Genomic DNA, 24,501 nt, shown 5'->3' on the forward strand with positions numbered 1-24,501 from the left:
CAGGGTCTACAGGCCTGAGTCGAGGGGTTACTGGCCCAAATAAGACTACTGTCTACATGAACTGAAGAGGGTTTGTTCCTGAGTCTGAAATGGGGTTTGGTGTGTTATGTAGCTGTATCCTGTGATAAGATTCCTAAAGTGGGAGACTAATGCCATTTGTGATGTTGGCTTATGTAATGTAGGTACTTGTCCTCTGAAAATGGACTGCAAGAAATCAAAGTCATTGAGGCCTTGTCTACACTGGTCCAGGCACTGACTTTTCAATGTGCTGGGGACGAGTGGTGCTTGACCCCTACCTCTGCCCCAGCCAACCCCCACTCACCTCTTCCCTCAAGGCCCCATGCCATCCCGCCTGTTCTTACCCTCTCACATTCCACTCCCTCCCCTGAGCATGCCAGGCCCTCACTCTCTCATGATTCCTGCATGCAGCAAAACAGCTGATCACAGTGGGTAGGAGGCGCAGTGAGGGAGAGGGAGGCACTGATCAGCAGAGAGAAGAGGTAAAGATACTGCAAGTCTTTCCTCAGCACTCACCATTTTTTCCGGGCATCTCCAGAGTCGGTGCTTATGATGTTTTCCTTAAAAATTCCCAGTTTTGCAGACAGCAGTGATGTTCCACTCATGGGATCTAGCAGTAAAAGAACTTGAGCAAACTGGCAACAGGCATTTTCACCACTGTGACATTTAGCCCTGCCAGGGGCCATACTACAAAACAGCCAGTAAAACATAACTTAGTCTAGGTTTACACTAAAGGGGAAGGTCGAATTAAGATACACAACTCCAGCTATGTTAATTACATAGCTGGAGTTGACCTACCTTAGGTCGAGCTTCCACGCCCTCTCCACTGCAGGTTGACAAGAGCATGTGTTCCCATCAACTTCCCTTACTCCTGCCAAGGGGCAGGAGTACAGTAGCTGAGGGGTGTATCCTCTGGCTTTGATTTACAGCATATCCCTACCAGATGTGCTAAATCGAAATCCAGGAGATGGCCTGCTGCAGCATTGATGTTCCCTATAGAGAAGATATACCCTCAGACACCAGTGATGGATTTGCATCAGTGACATGGTGGTGACAATCTCCATATTCCATTGGCACACCTTTAAGCCATCTAATACTACCCTGTTTCTTGTTTTAAGATACTTTGCCAGAGCCAAACTACTCACAAGGAAATGCCTCTTGTTATTGCTGAGAAGGTGAGAAAAGTTTCAGTTACATCCACTTTTATTTTTCAAAGTATTAACAAAAAAATTTAACATAGGCATTTTAACACTTAAAGTTACGGGAGGTGTGGAATACAAAATGAATATAAAAATACCAAAAGTTTTCTTTAGTCAGAATATTATTTCAGTTACATAATCTTGTGCCTGGTAACAAAATTAAATACCATGAAAGTTATACAAAAACGGATTGCCATTGGCCAACACAGACTGCGGCTATTTTAGATTGTCTTCTAGTCTAGTTCTGTAAATTTACAGTCAGAATGGTGCCTTTGATTTGAAATAATCAAAGCTTTTAAAAAAATATAGTATTTAGAGACTGATTCTCCTTTTGCATCTGTTTACCTCCTATGACTTCAGTGGAGTTACATCTGATTTATGCCAGTGGGATAGGAGGAGTACATGCTAAGAATACCTGCTTTTCTCTACAGAAAGGTTTTAAACGGGTGGGAGGTGGTGTATATTCTTGAACGCCTTTATCACAAATATAAACTACTGTTCCACATGAAAGGACTACTCTCACAGTAAATTGAAGTAGAATATATACAGGTTGAACCTCTCTAATCCAGCACCCTCAGGACCTGACCTGTGCCAGATGAGAGAATTTGCTGGACATCAGGAGGTCAATATTATCTAGCCACATTACCAACACTCCCACTGCTTATGGGGCTCTTAGAAGCCACTCAGGGGTAAATTACAGCTAAATAAAAGCACAGAGCACTAAGAGCCAGGAGTCGTGGCTGCAAACAAACTTTATGGGACCACAGGAAATTTGGCCACACCCATGATAAGTGGCTGTCCAACTGACTAAAGTCATGCTGGATTATGACTATTGCCAGTTGGGAGAGTTCTGGATTAGATAAATTCAACTGGTAAAAGACTAAAATAGACAGTTTGAGATTGACACATGTAACATTTTTCAGCATTAATTGAGAGAGGGGCCAGATGGAGAAGAGCTATGAGCCTGTGCATGTTTGTGCTAAATGCTGCTCTGTTTACTCTGATGAAGCTCCACTGACTTCCATGAATTTACACCAGTATAACTAAGGGCAGAATTTGGCCCTTTGTCTATAATAGTGGATGAAAACACATGCCAAACATGATACACCCAATTTGTTATTTGCTGATTTGTCATATTCTCGTAGACTTCAGACTTGTTGGGCAGAATTCTGATCCCACTTACACTGGTGCAAATCTGCATTATCTCCAATGAAGCCTGGACTGATGGGGAAGGAATTGAAAGCAGACTCTGTACCATTGGGTCTCATTTCTTCTTATAAGTTAGAAAACATCTTTCATAAAATGTTGTAAAATATGGTCTCAGAAAAACATATCTGTAGGGTGTGAGACATGGCAATGTATACAAAGTAAGGACTTACTAACACCCTGTTCTTAGTACATTAGAAGTCCCATGAAGGAACAGGATACTCACACAATTAAAGTTAGACATATGCTTAAGTACCTTCCTGTACTGGAGCACTAAACATTTTGCAAAGTTGTATTTGACATGATGCCACTTTTGTGTAAGGGTGGACTACATGCATTTTGATTTGATAGCTGGCCATGATGTTTGGAGCCATGCTTCCAAGGTGAAGTGGGGGGACTGCTGTGCATTTGCTTCCCCTCCCCCACATTTCTGCTTGGAATGCATGTAAATTCATGAGGAGGGGGAAAAACTCACACCCTCCTCATGGAACAAATCTGATCATAATTGCCACCTCACAGGAGGAGATAACTCAACCCTAAGGCTAAATCTCAGCATGAGTTCAACTCCGATTGCCAGCAAAGGATAGAATATGACAATGCTGGAGAACAAAAGATGGGGTTGCAGGTTTATGCAATATGTTCAATGCATTTGTTTTAGTTTTGAACTGTGACTTTCTTTATTGGAACATTATCCAGATTTAAAAAAACCAAAACATTCGGCTGTGTAATCAGAAACACCTTTGATTATCAAAAATTAAAATGTAAAAATCTTTCTTTTGGGGGGCGTGGACCACTTTAGTCAGATTGGAGAATGATACTACACCGCTGACTTTACAATGTGTTTCCTTATACTCTGTGAGTAACTTTATAAAATGTGTAGTATTTCCCTAACAACACCTCAAACTAAAAAAGCACTGATAGCAGTATTATGGGAAGGGTGTAAGATGTGTTTTGTTCAGTAAATGAATTATTGTGTAAATATATTATTAATAATACATTAGTGAAATTAACACAGTGAGTCAAATTCAACCCTGGTGTAAGCAGGTGCAACACCTCGGACCTTTTCATGGACGAGGAGGGGAGACTGAATTTGGGTGAGTGTCTTGGTGCATAAGGTGCTTTTTAAATAATGCTATTTTGTGCTTTCATATGAGCCTTGGTGCCCTCTCCCCATCCGCTGTACTTACGCCTTTGGGCCAGAATCTTCACAATTACTTCAACTCAACCTAATGGTGAATAAGAGTGAATAAGTGAATAATGGTGAATAAGAATGGTGAATGAGAATAACTATCTTATGGTTTCCCACTGAATTCAGACTCCTTGGTCTCTTTCCTTTCAAGTTTGGTCCAATTATTTTACCAGGGTTTAAAAAATAAGTGGAACATTAATTGTTTCTAACAATTGGGTGGCCTATTATGCTGTGTGGTGTGTATGTTCATATAGATAGGAATTAAAATATCTTCACTACGGAAAAGAAATCCAGTGGCCTAACTTTCTCACTGCATATTCATCTTACTATGGCAGTCATGATCTTGGTCAGTTATTTCCTGACAATTGATGGAATTATATATTCTTGAACAGGTGCCCAGAGCTGTCAAAAGATACATTTTATATAATGAAAAATGTAATAAACTATAAAATGAATGAATGACTGAGGTCATTAGCCTTCAGGCCATCAACTCCCCACACTCCATTGTTATGAACTATGCCTTTCCTGAATATTTTGTAGTTCTGCAAATTACCCCATTTTAGCAGTGGTCTCAATGCAGCAGTCCATCCCTATTCAGCCAATCACATAGTTAATCTTAAGCAAATCCCACTGACTTCAATGGGATAGAAGCAAGGACTTAGGTAGGAACTTAAGCGCACTGCTGAACAGAGATGGATGTAAGCCCATGTCTGAAAGTTTTGTTGAACAGGAACCAGGCAAAGGTGTGATCTAGTAGCATGAGATTGAGCATTCATGAACTCCAGGGTTGCTATCCCCCAACATTCTGTCCATAGCTTTGTGTAAGTCACACACAGCCAAACTGTCACATGAGTTCTCTACTTCTCCGGTTGCGAGTGCCCAGAGTGAGAGGCCTTGTCCTTGATTTTCAGAGGTCTTGAGTACCCACAGCTACCATGTGGGTCACGCAAAATGAGTGAGCCCTTTCTGGACAACCCTGGCTCTTCACTTTGCTGCTTCAGCAACAATGGGTCCAATACTGATTACTTACCTAGCTGTCTCTTGGGGGTCAGAGACCGTAAAGATTAACTCATGTTTGTACAGCGCTCAGAATGTGAAAAGTGCTATATAAGTGCTAAATGCTGGTATTTTCAGATTTAATGAGTTTAACTCCAAAAAGACTTACAGTGAGGTAGCTATTGCTCAAACAACACAAAAAGACACATATAAAAATCCAACTCATGTAGTTTTCCTATATATGTAGGATGAATCCTGTATAATAATATCAATACTAACTGGGAATGCACTATTTATATTTAATCTCATCCTTGTTTAATCACCGTGGCTGTACAATACCTCTAAGTAAAAACCAAGCCAGGGAAGCAAATCATAAATTCTCACTGAGAATGAAAAATATATGCAAAACAGTTTTTAAAAAACTATTTCTGCCACCACTGTTCCAATGCTGATCTGCCTCTACCTCTTAGTTATGTGAGAATGACAACTCTGCACTCTGTGGTGAAACATTTGTCCAGTGGAACAAAGGCAATGTGTAATACAGCCTTACACTCAGCATTCCCATGGCGGAAAAGCCAAAAATATAATCCAAAACCAAAATGAACAGGGCTGTAATTTGGATAAAAGGGATCCTGGAAATCTGAAAACTAGGCTGAGATTTGGGGCTTTTGTTAAATCCACGTTCCTGTCATTTTTTACAGTTCTCCAAAACAACACTGTGTAGAAAGGTCCCAGTAAGTAAAACTATCAAATTTCCTTTTTTAGGGATTACACTGATAGCGCTATGGGTCAGGAAGGAATCTCTACAACACCATATATAACACTGCATGGGTTTTTTGTTTGTTTGTTTGTTTGTTTTGCTTTTCCATGAAATATCAGGAATTGGTCACTGAGAGATACTTGATCTGATAGACCAGTGGTTTGGTCTAGTAAGGCAAATCCTATGTTTTTATGTGCTGTGTAATGGATTAAAACCATTACACAAACACATCTGCAGTACCCTCAACAGCTAGTAGATACTGTTCTAAAATGCAGATATATGTGTTGAAAAACAAGTAGTCAGGTATTTTCAAGTGATCTTGACTAAAACACCGAAGTTAAGCCACTCTGAATATCCTGCTTCTTTTAAAATATTTAGACCTGGTCCTACTTAGTGGTTTCTTCTGGTTCAGTGCTCTTGTCAAATATTTCCTTCATCAATGCTTTGCAGCTGAAGTCTTTGTCCAGCCTGGGCCCTGCCACCCCGTCGTACGCCAGCATTGCTGCCTGGTAGAGTTCGCACAGGGAAAAAAGCTCCTGGTAAAGCGTTTTCTCCAAACAAACTGATTTTCACATCAGCTTCAATAGCTTTAGCCAAGCTGGATGCATAACTGTCCAGAGATTTATGGACTTCAGCTTTCACATGGAGAACAGAATTCTTTGCAGCTTCTGAAAAATAATAAAGACAGAACAATTAACAATAGCATACTATGGCTGTTGCAAGCATCTGAGGGCAAATACTAGTCTTCAGGTCCACAAATATGTCATCGTGTCTTTTACAAATGATTAAGATTGCAACTAATACAGGGGGATAGGGACTGTAAAGTTGCAACTTAAAGCGAAACGGCATATGAGGAATTTTCCCCCATAAGATATAATATAAATAGAGAGGTATAAGGACTATAACTGCATAAATTTTGCCTCTGTAACCATTAAACCCTAAGGTACCAGTCGCTTACTGTACCATACATTTAAAGCATTTTAAGCAACATTTAAAGAAATGACCCTCACCCAAAATCAATGTTTAAAGTATTTTTTTCCTGTGTGCCGTATGAGACAAAGGAGAGTCACAGATGATGCTTTCTAAACGACGTAATGACTTAAGTGCAAGGAATTTTTATGTTGTATTGCTCAGAGTTCCAACAGGGTAAGTGAAATAACTTATATCGCAGCAACTTATAGTGAGGATTGACAGTACTACGTTATGCTTCCACAGTACCTTTTTATTAAAGAATCTCAAAACACGCCAAGCTTCACAGGATCCTCATATCAGTTAGGGAAATCACCCTTAAATTACAGATGGAAAAACTGAGGATGAAGCAAAGCTCTTAAGCACATGCTTAACAAGAAATGGATTACCCGTGTACTTACATGAGACTATATGATAAATGCTTTGCTGGATTAGGACATATGCACAGAAAAAGTTATTGGCCAAAACTGGCAAAACTTCCACTTATAAAATCTGATGCAGAATTTGGCCCTTTGGGAATCCCATGACCTAAGGAAACAAATCAATGACAGAGCCAGGAATACGACTCCTTTAGTGCGTCTACACTAGGAACTAACTTTGTAGTTAATTTCGAAGTTAAGCACTACATCAAAGTAGCCAGCAGACAGTCTACATGCATTTTGCCTTATTTTGACATTAATTCTGAAATGAGCCCAACTTTGAAGTCCTTACTCCATTCCTGGGAATGGAGTACTGCCCTACTTTGAAGTTTAACTTCAAAGTAGGGTGTATGTGTAGATGCTCTACTTCAAAGTTGTACTTCAAAGTAAGCAACTTCAAAGCTATTTTTGTAGTGTAGACACAGCCTTTGAGTTCCAGTTCCCAGCCTCTTCCACTCTAAGCATTAGGTCTACTCTAGAGGATTCTCAATTTAGTTGAGACCGAAAGTTTACATTTTGTTTACATTAAATGGACAACAGAAAAAGCCACATAGCTCATGGTATGTTGTAGACTTAATGAAAATTAACAGTTTTATACACAGCAGAATAACCTCCCCATTCTTTGCTTCACTGAGGCTACGTCTACACGTGAAGCCTACATCGAAGTAGCCTATTTCGATGTGGCGACATCAAAATAGGCTATTTCGATGAATAACGTCTACACGTCCTCCAGGGCTGGCAACGTCGATGTTCAACATCGACGTTGTGCAGCACCACATCGAAATAGGCGCTGCGAGGGAACTTCTACACGCCAAAGTAGCACACATCGAAATAAGGGTGCCAGGCACAACTGCAGACAGGGTCACAGGGCGGACTCAACAGCAAGCCGCTCCCTTAAAGGGCCCCTCCCAGACACAGTTGCACTAAACAACACAAGATCCACAGAGCCGACAACTGGTTGCAGACCCTGTGCATGCAGCATGGATCCCCAGCTGCTGCAGCAGCAGCCAGAAGCCCTGGGCTAAGGGCTGCTGCACACGGTGACCATAGAGCCCCGCAGGGGCTGGAGAGAGAGCGTCTCTCAACCCCTCAGCTGATGGCCGCCATGGGGGACCCCGCTATTTCGATGTTGCAGGACGCGCAACGACTACACGGTCCCTACTTCGACGTTCAACTTCGAAGTAGGGCGCTATTCCCATCCCCTCATGGGGTTAGCGGCTTCGACGTCTCGCCGCCTAACGTCGATGTTAACATCGAAATAGCGCCCAACACGTGTAGCCGTGATGGGCGCTATTTCGAAGTTAGTGCCGCTACTTTGAAGTAGCGTGCACGTGTAGACACGGCTTGAATGCCACAAAAAACTGGCAGCCTCCCAATTGCTCTCAGGAATCCATTTTAACAGCCTTGTAGAACTACCACAAATGCAGAGTGTGCTGGTGGGCCCTACACATCAACGGGATAAGGACATACAAGGACCTAACACCAATGGTAGATGGGTTGTATCTTTGCTCCATTCCACCACACCTTTCCCCATCTCTATTCTACCACTGACATTCCTTCCATTTCTTTATGCTGAGGGGATAAGCAGTGGCAGAGCCGGCATCTCCAGCTTTCTGCAAACTATGAGCTCTTCAGCAGCAGGGAAATCCTCCACTGATTATTGCTGGGTGGTCAAAGGCTTATGTAGCACACCATGTGCAGCAAATCCAGCTCCATATTAAAAATGCCATACTCATCATGCTTTAATTAACAAAGATGCAGAGACGAAAGTAAGACACACTGGTAAGAAATGGCCACTGGTACCAGCCGCACACAGGTGGACTTTTGGCTTCCTCTATCAGAAGTTCTGCTGGTGGGGCCTGGCAATGCTGCTATAGCAGTCCTGCTGGACCCTAAGAGCAAGGCTGACAACAAGGCAGTGAAGGGAGGAAGAGGCAGCTGCCCTGGAGTTCATCGCTTTGCAGCAGTCAGGCGCCCTGGGCCCTTCAGATCACCACTGGAGCCCCAGGGAAGAGTCAGAGCAGCTATCGGAGGGGGACAGGTGAAGAGCCAGGGAGAGTGATACATGTCCTCCATGCGCTGAGGTTTAAGAGAGGGACAGCTCGGCTGGGCAGCAATTCTGGAGCTGACGGGGCTCCTCCCAGGTGAACAGCATGACAGTAACAATCCTAAACACACCTTTGACTTGCTCCACTTCATCTTCAAACGTGACTGAACTCCTCCGTCGATAGGGATAAATGCAATGCGGGTGATGGGCTCCATCTGAGCTATAATCCTCGAGCAGCATCACATCTGTCCCTGAAAGGCAGAAAAGGTTTGGAAAGCGTAACAACCCCTGAGCAGACTCATCTGAAAGTATCAGGGGCAACGAACGTTTGCCCTAGCCTTTCTCTCCTTTCTTTAAAAGATGCCTAAAATGCACTTATGTAGTATTGCTCTGCATTCAGTCGTGAGGGGATTTCAGACAGGCACAGGGCCAAGTTGTTGCCTAGGGTCACCAACTTTCCAGTTGCCTAAAACCAAACACCCTTCCTGACCCCCTACCTTGTCCCTTCCCCGAGGCCCCACCCCTTCTCTGATGCCTCGCCCCCCCTGTGCTAGCTCCATCCTCTGTCCCTCTGTTGTTCACTCTCCTCCACCCTCACTCACCAGGCTGGGACAAAGGACTGGGGTGCAGGAGAGGGTTCCAGCTTGTAGTGTGGGATTTGGGGTGAGCCAGGGATGAGGGGTTTTGGGGTGCAGGAGAGGGCTAAGGTAGACTGGATACAGCTGATCCTATATTATCTGTCTCATTAAATACTTGATCTGGAATGGGCATTCCTTGATCTTCTCTCTGCATACAGTTCCTTTGGTTTGTGCTATCTGAAAAGCCTATTCAGTGAAGTGGAAGATTTCCTAATTCAAATTCCTTAACCACTGGGATGCCTAACAACTTATATCTTGGTGGTCAGCTGTGGAGGCCTCTTGGCGCCTTTCTTCAAGGATGATAACACAGAATGCTATAAAAAGAAGAGTTTTCCATTACCCTTTTATCACCTAGAGCTGCAGTTAAGCTTCCTTCCCCCAGTCAGAAGCAGGCAGAGGGCACTGCAGAACTGCAGCTGTCAGCAGAATGCTCACCGTTGTCTGCAGAGCAGAAATGCTCTTTAAAATAGATCGCAGGTGGGGGTTTTGGAAAACATGACTCTGTTTAGTAGTTAAAACCACAGCCTCCCTATTACCACAGCTGGAAAATTACCAGCAGATCATTGCGCCCATTTCCAAGCCACTGCTTGAGAGATCCATGACACAGATGGGAAGCTTCTGCTCTATAAGGCTTTGTCTACATAACAGTCTAACCTTGAAATAAGCTAGGCAAATCGCATAGCATATTTTGAGTAGATTTCAAAATAGGCTATTTCAACATGTGGCACTGTCTAAATGGCACCACATGCTGAAATGAAGCCCTATTTTGAGGCACCCCTGTACTCTTCATGCAAAGGCGTACAGGGATATTTGAACAGTGTGCCCATTACCTCAAAAACTGTTTCAAGACAGCAGGCGTGTTGCATAGACACAGCAGCTATTTTGGCATAGTGCAGTATCCCAAAATAGCTCCCACAGTGTACATATAACCCAAGAGAGGTTCTAGTGTAGACTAGCCAAATGAAATTGAGCAGGAAGTGAAAAGACCTATTTCCCCAGCAGTTTGCTGCTTAGCAACTTTGGAGGCTGGGAAGGTTACTGAAGAGGGAAGGAGAACTAAGAATGGGACAGACTATCAGGCTCCTAGGAAACATCCACTAGGGAAAGAAATTATTTTCCTAGGCTGAACAGTATTTTCATAGTGGGACACTGCCAGATCAAATATGCAAAAGAGAAGCTAAGGCAGTTCTGCTCAGGGTACCATAGGACGGTGATTTTCAACCTTTATTCATCTATGAACCCCAAAAATTGTCAACTGGTGGTGTGGACATTTAAGACATACGTTATGGAATCCCATGGGTTGCGGACTACAAGCTGAAAATCACTGTTCCACTATAGTGCCAAGCTTTAGCAGACCCTTTGGACGTAGTGTGCAGGCCCCAAGGGGTCTGCAAACCACAGGTTAAAAACTACCACCATAGGAGACGCTGACATTATTATTCTCCTATCAAAGGATAGCTGTACATAAATACAGGCTGCCCACAGAATTCTGCAGGTAAGCTGCAAGTTAAAGCTTCAGTCTCAGAAAAGAAAACAACAGTTACCAGAATCCTGAGAGCAGCTGAAACCGGTGTCCCCTGTGCTGCTGCTGTGTCCTAGCGGCCGCCCACCTGCCATGAGAGCTGTGAGATGGGGAGATAATCCCAGATCTGCAAGAGAGCTGAATTATCACTGAGTTGTGTTCTGCATGGCAGACCAATTGGAACACAGCATTACCACATCCCCACATCCAAGTGCCCCATTCTGCCCCAATTTTCCCTTCTCCCCATTTTTCCTGTGCCAAAACAAAAACCACTCCCCAAACCCAGTCACCAAGCCACCTGGATTTCCCACCTTGCCCATGTCACCAGTTGCCACATGCTCCTCGATTCTTTCCACACAGCAAGCCCACTGTCTGCTGCTCTCCAGCAATTTGCAAGGATGTGCAGTTTATCAGGAGAACCAATTATATTTAGAAATACCCGCACCCACCACCGGAAAAAACTACCAGACCCCCTCTGGCCAAGGGTTTAAATCTAGTCGCCAGCAGTAGTGACAAAGGACAAGTGTAATGGTGGGGTTAGAGCTAGTGAAGACTGGGGCAAGTTCCAGATTCTTTGCAGCTCCCCAGATATGGGAAAACGGGGAAAAACTGGGATTCTTACTACGGTGCAGTTTTAGGGTGATCCTGTTCTGGCTCCACCTTTTCTATCAACCGCTAGACAACTGAGGCCTGATCAATTGGAAGCTGCCCAGAACTCCCCTGCAACTGGAAGGAGAAAGCTTTCCCTCTCTCCTTGGAAGCCAGGCTTCCAATTGCCCCAGAAACTGCTTTTAAGAGCTAGCTGGCATAATGGGTAGAGAAGTTTCCAATGCCCTCACTTTTCCCCATGTTTTGTATCCTCCTTTTCCACTAACAATTCCAGTGCCTGCCCCTAAACAATACCATGAAAGTGAACATTTCAGAGTGCTGAATTAGCAATCATGATAATGATCAGAATCTGGCTAATTTCACAGTGCTACAATGTGGCAAAGCTCTAGGCAGCAACAGAGGGACTGATGGTGCCTGTTTGCAGACTCAGGAAGACGCTATTGTACTGGAGCAGTTTCGTTATGTTTACAAGGCTTTCTTCACAACCAGAACTAAAATCTTAACTTCAACAAGCAAACAGACAAACAAACAGTCACATTTTTTGAAGTCCCTGAAAAAATTGCTACTGGTGAGACACGTGACTTTTTCGAACTCCATGCATAATTGACTACATCAGGATACTTGGTCTTAAGGAATGGAGAGTTACTGCAGATGAGAGGGAGCTGTAGGGCTTCCCCTGACTGGAGAATATAAAAACTGGTGTCGAAGATCAATGAACTCTTACTAGGCCTGATCCAAAGCACGTGGAAATTAATGGAAAGATTCTCATTGATTTTGATGGGTTTTGGATCAGGCCCATCATGAGGAGTGGGACTGTTCCCATCATTTCTGAACTGAATACAAATATTGCACGTGCAGGGAGCAATAAAATTTGTATATCAATAGCACATTTTCCTACCCTGCTATACAGGACAAACACAATTGCTAGCCAGCAACGACAACAGATTGGTCTAGCAGGCCTCCAGCAACACAGAATATTTTTAACTTGAACCATTAGGAATTAGGGAGTACTTCTAGATATCTGACAAATTTTCTATGAGATTTTTATATAAAAATACTTTGGAGAGGAATGAAGTAAATTATTATTTAGCATCAACAACTAACTTATTGCTGTACACTATACAAAAATAAAAACCACCCTTGGACAAAACAGTTTACAATCTAAAATGCACACAGAGAAAGGATGTGATGGACTAGGATATCTAGAGATGTGTGTCACAATTTTCTGTGGGTTTACTGCTTATGAGCTTTGTGGATGAAGTAGCTTTTTAAAGAGACTATCTTTAATTTAAAACTCCCATTTCTGCCTGTAAACATTTCATCTGATACTGTTATAAGGCACACCTAAGCATGCAGTGACTGGAAGCCACTAGAGAAAAAATATTTTCTTTCTTAGTTTCTGTTTGTTTACACCATGAGTTTGATAGCACTTTGAGTCTAGTCAGCTTCCCCTACTGGTTGGTAAGTTTCATACAGTGCTTGCATTAGCTCTTCATACAGCAGGTGGGGGGGGGATATTTTTCCCCCTCCCCTTCTCCAAAAACAGACCAAATGATTTTAACTGTACAAAATATTTTTACCTCAGGCATTGATCAGGCCTGGAAAAGTTTAACCCAACAGGGAAAAGTCTGGGCATGTTACAAGTAACTAACAACATGATCTTAACATGGAAAGTTTGGAGCAATGTTAACCGTGCTGTTATCGCTCCAGCTAAAGTGACAACCTTACCAAGGAAAGAGGTAACACCACTTGGCAAACATTTTTATATTAAAATAGACACGTTTATACTTTGCTCCTGAAAATACACTGGGCCTCACCATACATTCAATGAAGCTGATCTTACACCAGTGTAACTTCACTGAAAGCAACTGTATTAGACCGTCATAAAACCAGACATTGGAATGGAGAATCAAGCCACTGAGTATATTGATTGTATAAAATGCTCAGATTTGGACAGAGAGAGAGAGAGTGTGTGTGTATGTGTGAGTGTGTGCGCACAAGGAGCCTCTACAGGGAGAAAGGAAATTATTTTTATTGGCCCCAGGATTAAGTTCTCTCTGGCAGGCATAATGCAGCTGCATTGCAGAGGGAGGTGCAGTCCCACCAAAGGCAAGGAACTCATCACAATGTTACTTCAGGTGGGAGGTGTAATTTGAAGAATGGTCCATTGAGAGCTACTTCAAGCACATCACCAGCTAACATTTGCACAGCTCTTGACAGGTACATCCTGTGTGCAGACACTAAATATCAACCTCATGGAAAGGAAGAGTATTTTTTATATCAGAGTTTGTTACCTGTGATCCTATTGGAAATGCTGAACAATCTGGACGTCCTATGACGTTGAACAAATGACTCCCGGTAATACCGGTCCCCAAAGCACATTCCTAATAGCTCTTTGCGCACGGTTTTGTTCCAGAGTCCATAAATCAGTGGATGGCAAATGGCACTCGAAAAAGACAACCAGGTTGCTAATGTCTCCAGAGCAGGAGAAATGCTATTTTTCCCCCAAAGTGCTTCTGATGTAATAACGACCATGTAGGGCCCCCAGGTGACAACAAAAGCACCAATGACAACCAAGATAGTTATGAAAGCTTTGCACTGGTTGGCTGAGTAGACAACCCCTTGGAAAGCATTCCTTCGGCTGCCTGATGAGGAGGTGGAGGTGCTGGAGTTCTTTCTCCCATTCCTCTGGGCCTCCTCCTCAACAATGACCACGCTACCACAGTGAATCTTGCGTGCTTTAATCCTAGCCACACGAAATATAAATCCGTAGCAGATCATCATAACCAGGAAGGGCAGCAAAGCACACCAGATCTGCCAGAAGACTGTGTAGCCCACCTCCTTATGCCACGCAGCCACACACATCCATTTGAACTGATCAAACTCCAAGGAAGACCAGCCAAAGAGAGGAGGAAGGCAGCCAATGAGGGAGTGTAGCCACACGTACACCAGGGCGACAACTGCTCTGTTTCCTGTAATCTTCATTGGATACACCATTGGATACAGGACAGCATAGTACCTGGGAAACACAAAAAGAGACATAAGGAGTACGTACAAAAGTACAATAAGCAGAGAGCTAATTTATTAAGATCTAACTCCCATCACAGTCCAGGGAAAGACTTTCCCTCCCCAAACCTCACATGGAATTAGAGAGACACCATGTAAAAAATCATGTTTCAAAAAATTCTTTGCAGTCAAGAGCTCAAAAGTCAAGATGTGCCCAAGATAAAGCCGTATATGCAACCTTAAATCTGCTTCCTGATCACAAAAACCATGTGAATGGCCATACTGAGTCAGAGCAAAGGTCCATCTAGCCCAGGAGCCTGTCTTCCAACCGTGGCCATGCCAGGTGCCTCAGAGGGAATGAATCCTGGTGTGGCTACATTGCTGAGCTTTAAGAATTATACATGATTACATATGCTATTATAGCATCAACTGATTTTAACAATCTTAGACACGTGTGAAGGTAGTATATCGGGAACAGCAGTAGTCAGGGACTCGGGGATCTAAGTTTAGCTCTGCCATTGGTGTTGAGCAAGTCACTTCAACTCTCTGTGCATTAGTTTCCCCATTTATAAAATGGGAATAATGGTACTGATCTCCTTGGACTTTCTATTGTATTTCAAGATTTGCTGAGGAAAAGTGCTATACAGTAAACTCTCGAGTTACGCTGGGGTTGTGTTCTTGTAATCCCCCGCATAACTCAAATTTTCATGAAAGCTGAGGGGAGACAGGCTCCTGCCTGGTTCCCAGTTCCCCTTGGCTTGCAGGAGCCAGGAAATTGACCATCCCACCAGGACTCCTCTCTGCTGCAGGACCCGGGAAACTGACCAGGGCAGCAGTCTTGGTCAGTTTCCTGGCTCCAGCCAAGTGGAGGGGAGCTGGGAACCAGGGGCAGCCTGGCTCCCTGTTGTACTGAAAAGTACTGCAGGGAGTCTTTTCAGGGGAAAAGGCAAAATGCCACATTTATTGGTAATACACATACAGCAATTGACACTTAACCCATTCCCATTCATACACACACACAAGAACACACAAGAACACTCCTGTCTTGTTGCTGTTACCAATAGTTGCTCCCCATAACTGCACTGGCCAGGTGAGTTAGATGGGGAGGGGTGGAGCGGGGCTTCTGCCGATCCGGATCAGTGCTCCAGTGATGACAAGACAAAACCCAGGGTACCTGCGCAAGATGCCTTCGTTTATACAGTCCTTTCTCTCAGGCAGGTTGCCACAAGTTAGCCATCTCATGCATATGCATAATGTGGGAGAGCAGTCTTAAGAATGTGCATTTAGCACCTTCTTCTGGGTGGTGCTTCCAAAGGCAGGCACTTGCTGGTGACTCCCAAGGCGTCCATGTGTCCAGTCTTCTTTCAATGAGCCCACTTCACAGGCTCCATTGTTCTTCTCACTGGTCTTGGATTTACCTTCTCCATACCTGGAGGTGCTTGTCTCCCGCCTTTCCATTCACACCTCGTTCACCCAACAGGGCAAGCAATTAAGCAATCCAAAAAGAAAGGGTACAGAGAGTTTTGTCTTTACCTTCCCTACTTCTAGGAACTGTTCTACAAAATATAATTAAATTTCTATATAACAGGGCTTAATACAATGATACATAAAATGACTTGACAGTATTTAAAAACTCCAATGAGAAGATAGTTAAAACAGAGATGTATCTACATCCCCCCTCTGCTGCCCTGGTCAGTTTCCCAGCTCTGCAAGCAAAGGGGAGCCAGCCACTGGTTCCCAGCTCCCCACCACAGCCAGAACTGCAAAACTGCTCCTGTCAGGGGCACAGCCACAATTCAGGCTGCTGTTGTGTCAGGGACAGCAGCCTGACTTGCCACTGCAGCCCCTGACAGGAAACCACTCCTGTTGGAGGCACAGCTGTGAGTCAGGCTGCCATCCTTGACAGCAGCAGGGAAACTGCTCCTGTCAGGGATGGCAGCCTGACTTATGGCTGCTGTGCCTGACAGGAAACTGCTCCTGGCAGGGGCAGCAGTCACATTAACCCGAGACACATGGAAGTTGCGTGTATCTCGAGGGTTTACTGTACAAGAGTTAAGAAATTATTATTAGTCATTATAGTTGCCATGGTTTCCAACCTTTTCTACACTATACCCATCTTACCACAGAAAAAATGTTTGGTACTTCCCACCCCCCATGTACCCTGACAGAAGGGGAGTGAGATCAGAATTCCAAGTTGAGAACCCATTTTATATTGTACTGTTTGAAAACCAGGATGTCATTGTGTCCCTGTAAACTTGAGTCTCACTGTTCAATGCTTTATCCATGGAACCTTCACATCTAGTCCTGCTCCACCCCCAACGCACCCCGATCTCTTCCCTTTCCCCAAGCCCCTGCCCCTTCCCACAGCCTCCCCCAAAATTACCACATTCCTGCTGCTCCCCCTCCTTCTCAGAGCCTCTCAAACACTATGAAACAGCCACTTAGTAGCCAGTGGGAGGCACTGGGAGGGAGAGGGAGGAGCTGATTCGTAGGCAGGCAAGAAGTGCTGGGAAGACAGGGGCAGAAGGTGGTTGGCTGATGGTATGTGCTGAGCACTGGTGTTCCCTGTAAGCTGAGCCCTTGGGCAACCAGCCAGGAGAGATTCAACTGCCACCCAGCTGATTAGCAAAGTGCCCGTAGCTGGCAGCATGTGTTTGTACTGGTGGTGCACATTTCCTCATGCCTCGGTGCACGTAAAATGTATTCTGCACATGGATGAAAAAGTTAGAGAGCACTTTGCTGAGCACCCACTAATTTTTCCCTGTTCGCCAGCCCTGCAACACCCACCAAGTCAAAAGCTATGGCTGTTCATAACTCTGACATGTTTGTAACTTTGAACAAAAGTTTAGGGTTGTCCTTTCAAAAGTTTTTTTACTTAATACAGCTTTGAAACTTAGCTGTGAAGAAGAAAACTGCTGTGTTCTCATTATTTGTTTAGTTGTTTACATTTAACATGGGGCTTGTGCCATATTATATCATTTATTTCTGTCTGCTGCTATCTGATTACGTACTTCTGGTTCCAAATCATAGAATCCTAGGGCTGGAAGGGACCTCAGGAGGTCGTCTAGTCCAGCCCCCTGCTTCAAGCAGGATCAACCCCCACTACGTCATCCCAGCCAGGACCTTGTCAAGCCAGGACTTAAAAACCTCGAGGGGTTGAGAATCCACCACCTCTCTAGGCAACACATTCCAACGAGGTGTGTGGTTGACTAGTCAGTTCATACCTCTGCTGAGCTTCTATTGTACATTTACAGTCAGCTATCTTAAAAAACAACTTGCTGGCGTGCACCCACTTTGGAATTAACCATTATTATTCATCCCAAAAGAGAGTCGCTTACCGATCGATAGCAATGAGACCGAGAGTTAGCATGCTGGCTGAGCTGATCAGCATATAGAGCAGGGCAGAAAAGTTGCACCAAACTACTCCAAAGATCCATTCCCGCCGGATGGAGCTAGTGACAACAAAGGGAAGCACCAGGACAGACAGGAGGAAGTTGGACAGTGTCAGACTGAACACAAACTTGTTGCTCAGCGTAAGGAGGTAGGACTTCCGGTAGAGGGTGACGACAATCATCAAGTTGCCCAAACAGATGAAAACAGCGATGACGATAATAGCAACCGACTCGGTGACTCTGACTGCCCCGTTGTCCTGTGCTGTGAGGTTTCTCAGGCCCTTCCCATTGCTGAGGGAGGAGTTGATGCTCATTGTCAGAGCACACAGTGACAGATCACACAGTACATGCTGGGATGCTGGAAGAAATAGAAGAAAAACCCATGAAAACACTCATTTTAAGGATCTCCCACTTTCTAGGACCTCTACTAATCAAGCTTCACAATGGCCACAGAAGATACCTAGCTAGAGCAGGGTTTTAATTTCCCCAAGGTCACACACAGCAAGGCGATGGCACAGGCAAGCACAGAACCCAAGAACAGGGCTAGAAAACGGGGAAAATTTAAAAAAAAACATTTCATTTAATATTCTCCAGCTGCGGGAGGGAGACCACTTTTGATCAATGAGTTCTTACTCCCACTTATCTACTCCAAAAAGACATTGGCTGTGTCTATACTAGCTGCCAGCTTCAAAGGCAGCATCGGAAGAAGGCTGTTGGGAGATTACTAATGAAGCGCTGCGGTGCATATGCAGCACTTCATTAAGCTAATTCTCCCCCATGGCAACATTGAAGCGTTAAACTTCAAAGTGCCGGCTTGCGGATAGCCGTGGCTCACCTGCTGGTACTTCAAAGTGCCCGGGCTACTTCGAAGTCCCTTTACTCCTCAAAATGTTGAGACCTAAACACTTTGTCAACCCTCTTCATAGAGCTTCACAGAGGCTTAACACTTTGAAGTTGCCACGGGGAGAATTAGCTGAATGAAGCGGTGCATATGCACCACAGCACTTCATTAATAATCTCCTGACACCCTACTTCCCATGGTCCCTTCGAAGTTGGGAGCTAGTGCAGACACAGCCATTATGAAAAGAAGCAATAATGGTTGTAACTAGTCTTTGTTAATCTCATTTTATAGGCATAACAATCTATAGTATTTTACTCTGATCTTTGGAAAATTTTTTTGCAGCTACTAAGTCACATTAAAAAAACGAAAGATACGGTAAAACGCTTTTTTCTAATATCACTTTTGCAATGCCTGCGGTTGCCGCAGGAATGGTATTCCCAGTGAGCTGTGGAAGGTGGTCCTCTGTGTGACTGTCAGTGGGAAATGTGTCCAAGAGGCAATTCCTCTATGAAGCTCTTGTCCACATTATGAAAATGGTTGATAGCTCCTAAGACTTAATCACTTCTCCCTGTTGACTAACAATACGTCCCTCTCAGGCTCCAGGAATATTGCTCCTGGTTCTTGTGAGAGCCACTCTGACCTCCCCTGTTTCAACAGAGAGATTCCTGATGACTACCCCTTCATCCTGGTAGGCTTGCACTGGTTCCTCTGAGCACCTGATTAATGGCACCTCAGTTGCCAGCTGCCTCATGAGGCCCACTCTCCTGCCTCAAAAATGTCATTCCTGCTTTATTGCCTTCTCTCCGGCCTAAGCAATGGTGCTCATACTACCATAGCAGATTCTTCTCTTTCCAAAACCCCGTACCCCAAAATCTTTGCCAAAAATTGAAAAAAAAAAATTAAAAGGGAATGTCACAAAAGATTGGCTTCAATGTCATACAAACGTGCAGTTAGCATTTCTTGGGAACTGGTGACTCACAGAGGCTGCCTTGGCTGGGATTCTAGCCACCCCTCCTTCCCTGCTGAGCATGAATAGACAGGAAGGGCACTTTTTGTTGGCTCACAAATAGGTAAAATTTGAAGGAAGAAATCACATTTTTCAAAACACGTTTAATTTCCTTCCATCCTTTTTTATAGAAATCCTCAATTTACTGACATGAAAAGAATTTTTATATCACATTTACTTTTCACACCAGTAAAGCTGATTATTTATGGTTTGCTATTCATTTGACACAGACCATAGATATTTTGCATAAGATCTTGGGCTCCGGTCGTATAAACCAGCCCAAAGCCAGCTTCCCCGGCTCCTTAGCTCAGGAATGCTCTCTCCGATGTAGGAGGATCTTCAGGTGGGACAGAGGAATGGATGTAGCTTGAGCAGGAGTGTCCTGGCATCTCAGCAACCCCAACTGTTGTGAGGGTCCCTTCCTGCTTTTGACAGCTGGCACAAATCAGAACAGCGCTCAGGCAGCATTAAAACATGCTAGAGATCTGGAATCATGAAGAACAGCTCCAAGATCCAAAAAGTCCAATGGTGAATTAAAGTGACCTTTGCCTACTCACTCTTCAGTTCTGCAAAGCATCTGCTGCAAAGATTTTATCCTTTCTTTTGTGTTTGTGGGAGAGACAAGGTAGTTGAGGTAATTTCTTTTATTGGCTCAACTTCTGTTGACAAGAGAGACAAGCTTTTGAGACACAGAATCCACCTAGTCTCACAATCCTGAGATCAACAAAGCTACAACTACACTGCATACAATACAATTTTTTATTAGAGAGGTAGCCATGTTAGTCTGTAATTTAAAAAAAAAAAACAAGCAATCCTGTGGCACCTTAGAGACGAAGGTGTCACAGGACTGCTTGTTTTTAGTATTTTTATTGTCATTTTTACTTTCAGGTGCACAAGCACTAGCACAATGCTGCAGGGTATTTGAAGCTTAGCAAAAATACATCTTCACTTGTTTTAAATGCCATTAACCGCTACACTATTTAAAAAAAATAAGTCTTTTACACCATTTGGTTCTCAACTAACAGAGAAAATAAAGTAGGCCTCCTTTTAAATGTAACAAGAACATCTAAATCACAAATTAAACATGCTGAAGAATTTTAGTTTTAAAAACCTTTTTTAAAGAGTCTATCAGGATCCATCAACTAGCTTAAAACAATCCATTAGGAGCACTCAGTGCTCACCATTCCACCAGCAGTTGTATTCCTGGACACATGCCTTGTTTGTGTCATGAGTACAAAGCTTCCCTGCCCATTTTAAATATCCAAAAGGCAAAAGCATCCATTCTTTGACCCTCAGCCAAGATTGAACAGAAACAAGAGCAGAGCGGCCATCCAAGCAGTAACTGGTGCACTGTGGGATAGTAGGCAGAGGACTATTTGTGCTGTTCCTGCTAATATGCCAGCTCTTGCTAGCTGTACTGCCAGACAGGCAGTGATGAAAACTGGTTTGGTGGAAGAGGGCTGACAAGGTGGTTAGGTCTGGCACAGCAAGTTCAGTCCAGAATGTTTAGCAAACACCTGAGCACCAGCAACTGCAGTTGTATGTAGAATGTGGAGATGCAAGATCTGCATAGCCTGTGCTGGAAGGGAAGGGCCAAATGCTGGTTTCCCACCCCCGGAGTTCTCTGATGTAGACAAGCATAGATTTGCATGCAGGGAACAGCAAAACATGGAGACAGGCCCTTCAAAGAAGACACCTTCTCTTATTACACCCCTACATGGTAAATAGTCTCAAAGAAAGAGCTGTATTAGTGTATAACTACACACACACACAAAGAAGCAGTCCCGTAGCACCTTAAAGACTAGCACTTTTATTCATTAACGAGCTTTCGTGGGTAAGACCCAGGATGAAAATGATGAAAAATCTGAAAAAATAGCTCTTACCCACGAAAGCTCATTAATAAATAAAAGTGTTAATCTTCAAGGTGCTACAGGACTGCTTGTTCTCTGTGAAGCTATACACTAACAGGGCTACCCCTCTGAGACTTGGTGAGACCCAGAGACACTTTCCTTTGGTGCTGCCACAGAGTTCTTCTCTAAAAGCCCCAGAGCGGCAGCACCGTTAGTCTGTAGCCTCCCAAAACACAAACAGTCCTCCATCACCTTAAAGACCTAACCCATGCATTTCTTAGGTATCGAGCTTTCATACTTCAGATTCACTTCTTCAGATTTTCTCTCTCACCAGCAGATGTGGTCTGAGCGGGGTAACCTTATTAGTATGTAGCATCCCCAAAACAAAAACAAAAACCGAGGACAGTCCTGTAGCACCTTAAAGACTAACAATTTTCGTAGTAGGTAGTCCATCGTGTCCGACGATGATGTCTTGAGCTTCCACAGGCTCATTGGTTGTGGACTCACATGTGGCTGAGGAGTCCAAGCTTTGAACGGCATGGGTGTTCATAATGGGGGCAAAGGAACTGCCCTGGCTCTGCTGGTGCAGCTGCTGCTGTTGCTGTTGTCTCAGAGGGGTAGCCTTATTAGTCTGTAGCATCCCCAAAACAAAAATAAAAACCCAGGACAGCCCTGTCGCACTTCAAAGACTAACAACTTTTATTTATTAGATAACCAGCTTTCCTGAGTAAGACCCACACTGGAACTGATGAAAAATCTGATGCAGTGGGTCCTACCCATGAAAGTACATTAACTAATACACAAAATTGTTGGTCTTTAAGGTGTTATAGGACCGCTTGTGCTTTTTGTTCGTTTTTCTTTTGTTTTTTAATGACCCCTCTGTGCAGCCCGAGCCTGCAGAGGGAAGACAATCCCGGGGGAACTGGGGCTGGGGTGAGGGAACACAGCACGCTGAGGAATTGTACTGATGCTTCTGCATGGGCGGCCTGTGAGAGAGCACAGGGGAGATGGGGCCCAGGTGACCCGGCGTCACACTACCAGGGCAGGGGAGCGCAGGGGAAAGTAGAGCAGCGGGGGCCGGGCAGCAGGGGGCGGTCTGGGAGCTCGGTGCAGGGCCGGCTGGAGACCGATCAGGCGGGAGCGAGGGCCGGCAGAGGGCCAAGCGTGTGCATGGGCTCAGCGCAGTAAGGGCTCCCGCTGCTGCAGCCCCGGCGCCCGAGCGAGACAGCGGCTCAGACCCGGGGCGGGCAGGTCCCGGGCCCGATCCTGCCGCCGCGACCTCCGGAGCAACGAAAGGTGCAGCCGGTCCCGGACCCAGCGGCCCCTATCGGGGCTGGGCAGCCTACGGCGTGTCCGAGGAGGAGGAGGAGACGCCCCCGGCCGGCCTCGCTAGCTGCAGCCCCGCCTGGCCCGGCCCGGCCCGGCCCGAGTCCGCTCCGCAAACAAAGGCTGGAGCTGGAGGGGGCGTCCCGGGCCGGGGATCCCCAGCTACAGCTGCGCCGGGTTCCTGCAGCAGGGGCGGCCCGACCCCCCGCCCTCGGCCGCAGCCGTATGGTGCAGGGAACAAGTCAGAGCCCCCGCCCGCAGTGCGAAGCTGTGGGGCACACTCACCGCCGGGCCGGGCCGCGCCGAGCCACCGCCTCCTCCTTCCTCTGCAGCCTCCGCCGCAGTCAGGGGCGGGAGGTTTCGAGTTACAGCGCCCCGGACCCCCCACAGCCGCCGCCAAGAGACAGGCCCGGAAAACCTGCCCGACCCTCCCCCCTCCATCCCCCTTTCACACTCCTCCTCCTCCTCCTCCTCCTCCCACCCACCTTCCACACACCCCCTCCTCCTCCCCTTTCCGTCCCGCTTCCACACCACCCCTCCTCCTCCTCCTCCTGGCTCCTTTCACAGCCCTTCTTCTGATCCATCCTTCCCCCAACCTCCTTCTGTGCCCCTTGCACACCTCTCCTCCTCCCCCAACCCCCTTGCACACATCCCTACTCCTGGCCTTTTTCTATCCCACTTCCACACCCTTCTTCCTCAGCTCTTCCCCTTTCTGCACGGCCTGAAACCTCATCCCCTTCCACACACCACCTCTTCTCACTTTCTCATACCCGCCACACATTCATTCCCCAATCTCCTATGCCCGCTCCACACCCCTCTTCGTCCTCCCTCCTTCCATGCATCCTTTCCCCTAACCTTCTTCTGTCCCCCTTTCACATGCCTTCTCCTCCCTCCGCCCCCACTTCACCTGGCTCCTGTCTTCCTCCCTCCACAAAGGCTGATGCAAGAGGGAGCATCCTAGCCTCTAGCTCAGAGCACCAAGGCTCCTCCAGCAGGATTGGAGTAGAGTACAGCCAGAACCCCCCTCAGGCCACACATCCCTGCTCCTAACTTTCTCCTTCTCTCCCGCTTCCACATCTCTACTCCTCTGAATCTCCACCATACAGTTCCCTAGCGCTCTTTTCCCATCCATCCTCTTTTCCACTTTTCCCCCACACCTCCATCCAACTTTATCCATCCCCTTCTTCCATTCCACTTTTCACCTCTTCCCCCCATCCTGCCTGCCAATCTCTTCTTCCTCCATTCCTCTTTCTTTCCTCCTTCCCTTTTCTCCTCTACCAGTTTCCAGTTCTCTTCCTGTGTGTCTTCACTCAGCTGTCCCCCTTTCCACTTTCTTTCCTGATAGGTGTCTTTCCTTTCCACATCCCCATCTGCCACAAACTCTTATCTGTTACTCTCTCATTGTGGGCTAGATTTTCTGCTGCTGAGATCCACTCCGTGTACCAGCATGTGAGTGAGAGATAGAGTAAGAAAGAAAGTTTGCAAACTGTTTAAAATTTAAATTTAGT

The 24,501-nt window shown here is 45.3% G+C and overlaps 1 protein-coding gene across 2 annotated transcripts; it reads right to left on the reverse strand.

The window, feature by feature from the left end:
- Positions 1-1,209: 1,209 nt before the first annotated feature.
- GPR161 (G protein-coupled receptor 161) lies at positions 1,210-23,383 on the reverse strand. Of its 2 annotated transcripts, XM_074999780.1 has the most exons (6): positions 23,279-23,383; positions 17,917-18,328; positions 13,867-14,591; positions 10,986-11,090; positions 8,935-9,054; positions 1,210-6,036 (listed from the first exon to the last, which is right to left on the reverse strand). In XM_074999780.1, exons 2-6 carry the CDS (start codon positions 18,282-18,284, stop codon positions 5,789-5,791), a joined length of 1,566 nt encoding a protein of 521 aa, XP_074855881.1. In that variant the 5' UTR covers positions 18,285-18,328; positions 23,279-23,383; the 3' UTR covers positions 1,210-5,788. The 2 variants fall into 2 exon arrangements, with proteins under 2 accessions (XP_074855881.1, XP_074855892.1); XM_074999791.1 differs by lacking the exon at positions 10,986-11,090.
- Positions 23,384-24,501: the final 1,118 nt, after the last annotated feature.

Source organism: Carettochelys insculpta, chromosome 1, assembly GCF_033958435.1.
Source record: "Carettochelys insculpta isolate YL-2023 chromosome 1, ASM3395843v1, whole genome shotgun sequence".
Lineage (NCBI taxonomy): Eukaryota > Metazoa > Chordata > Testudines > Carettochelyidae > Carettochelys > Carettochelys insculpta.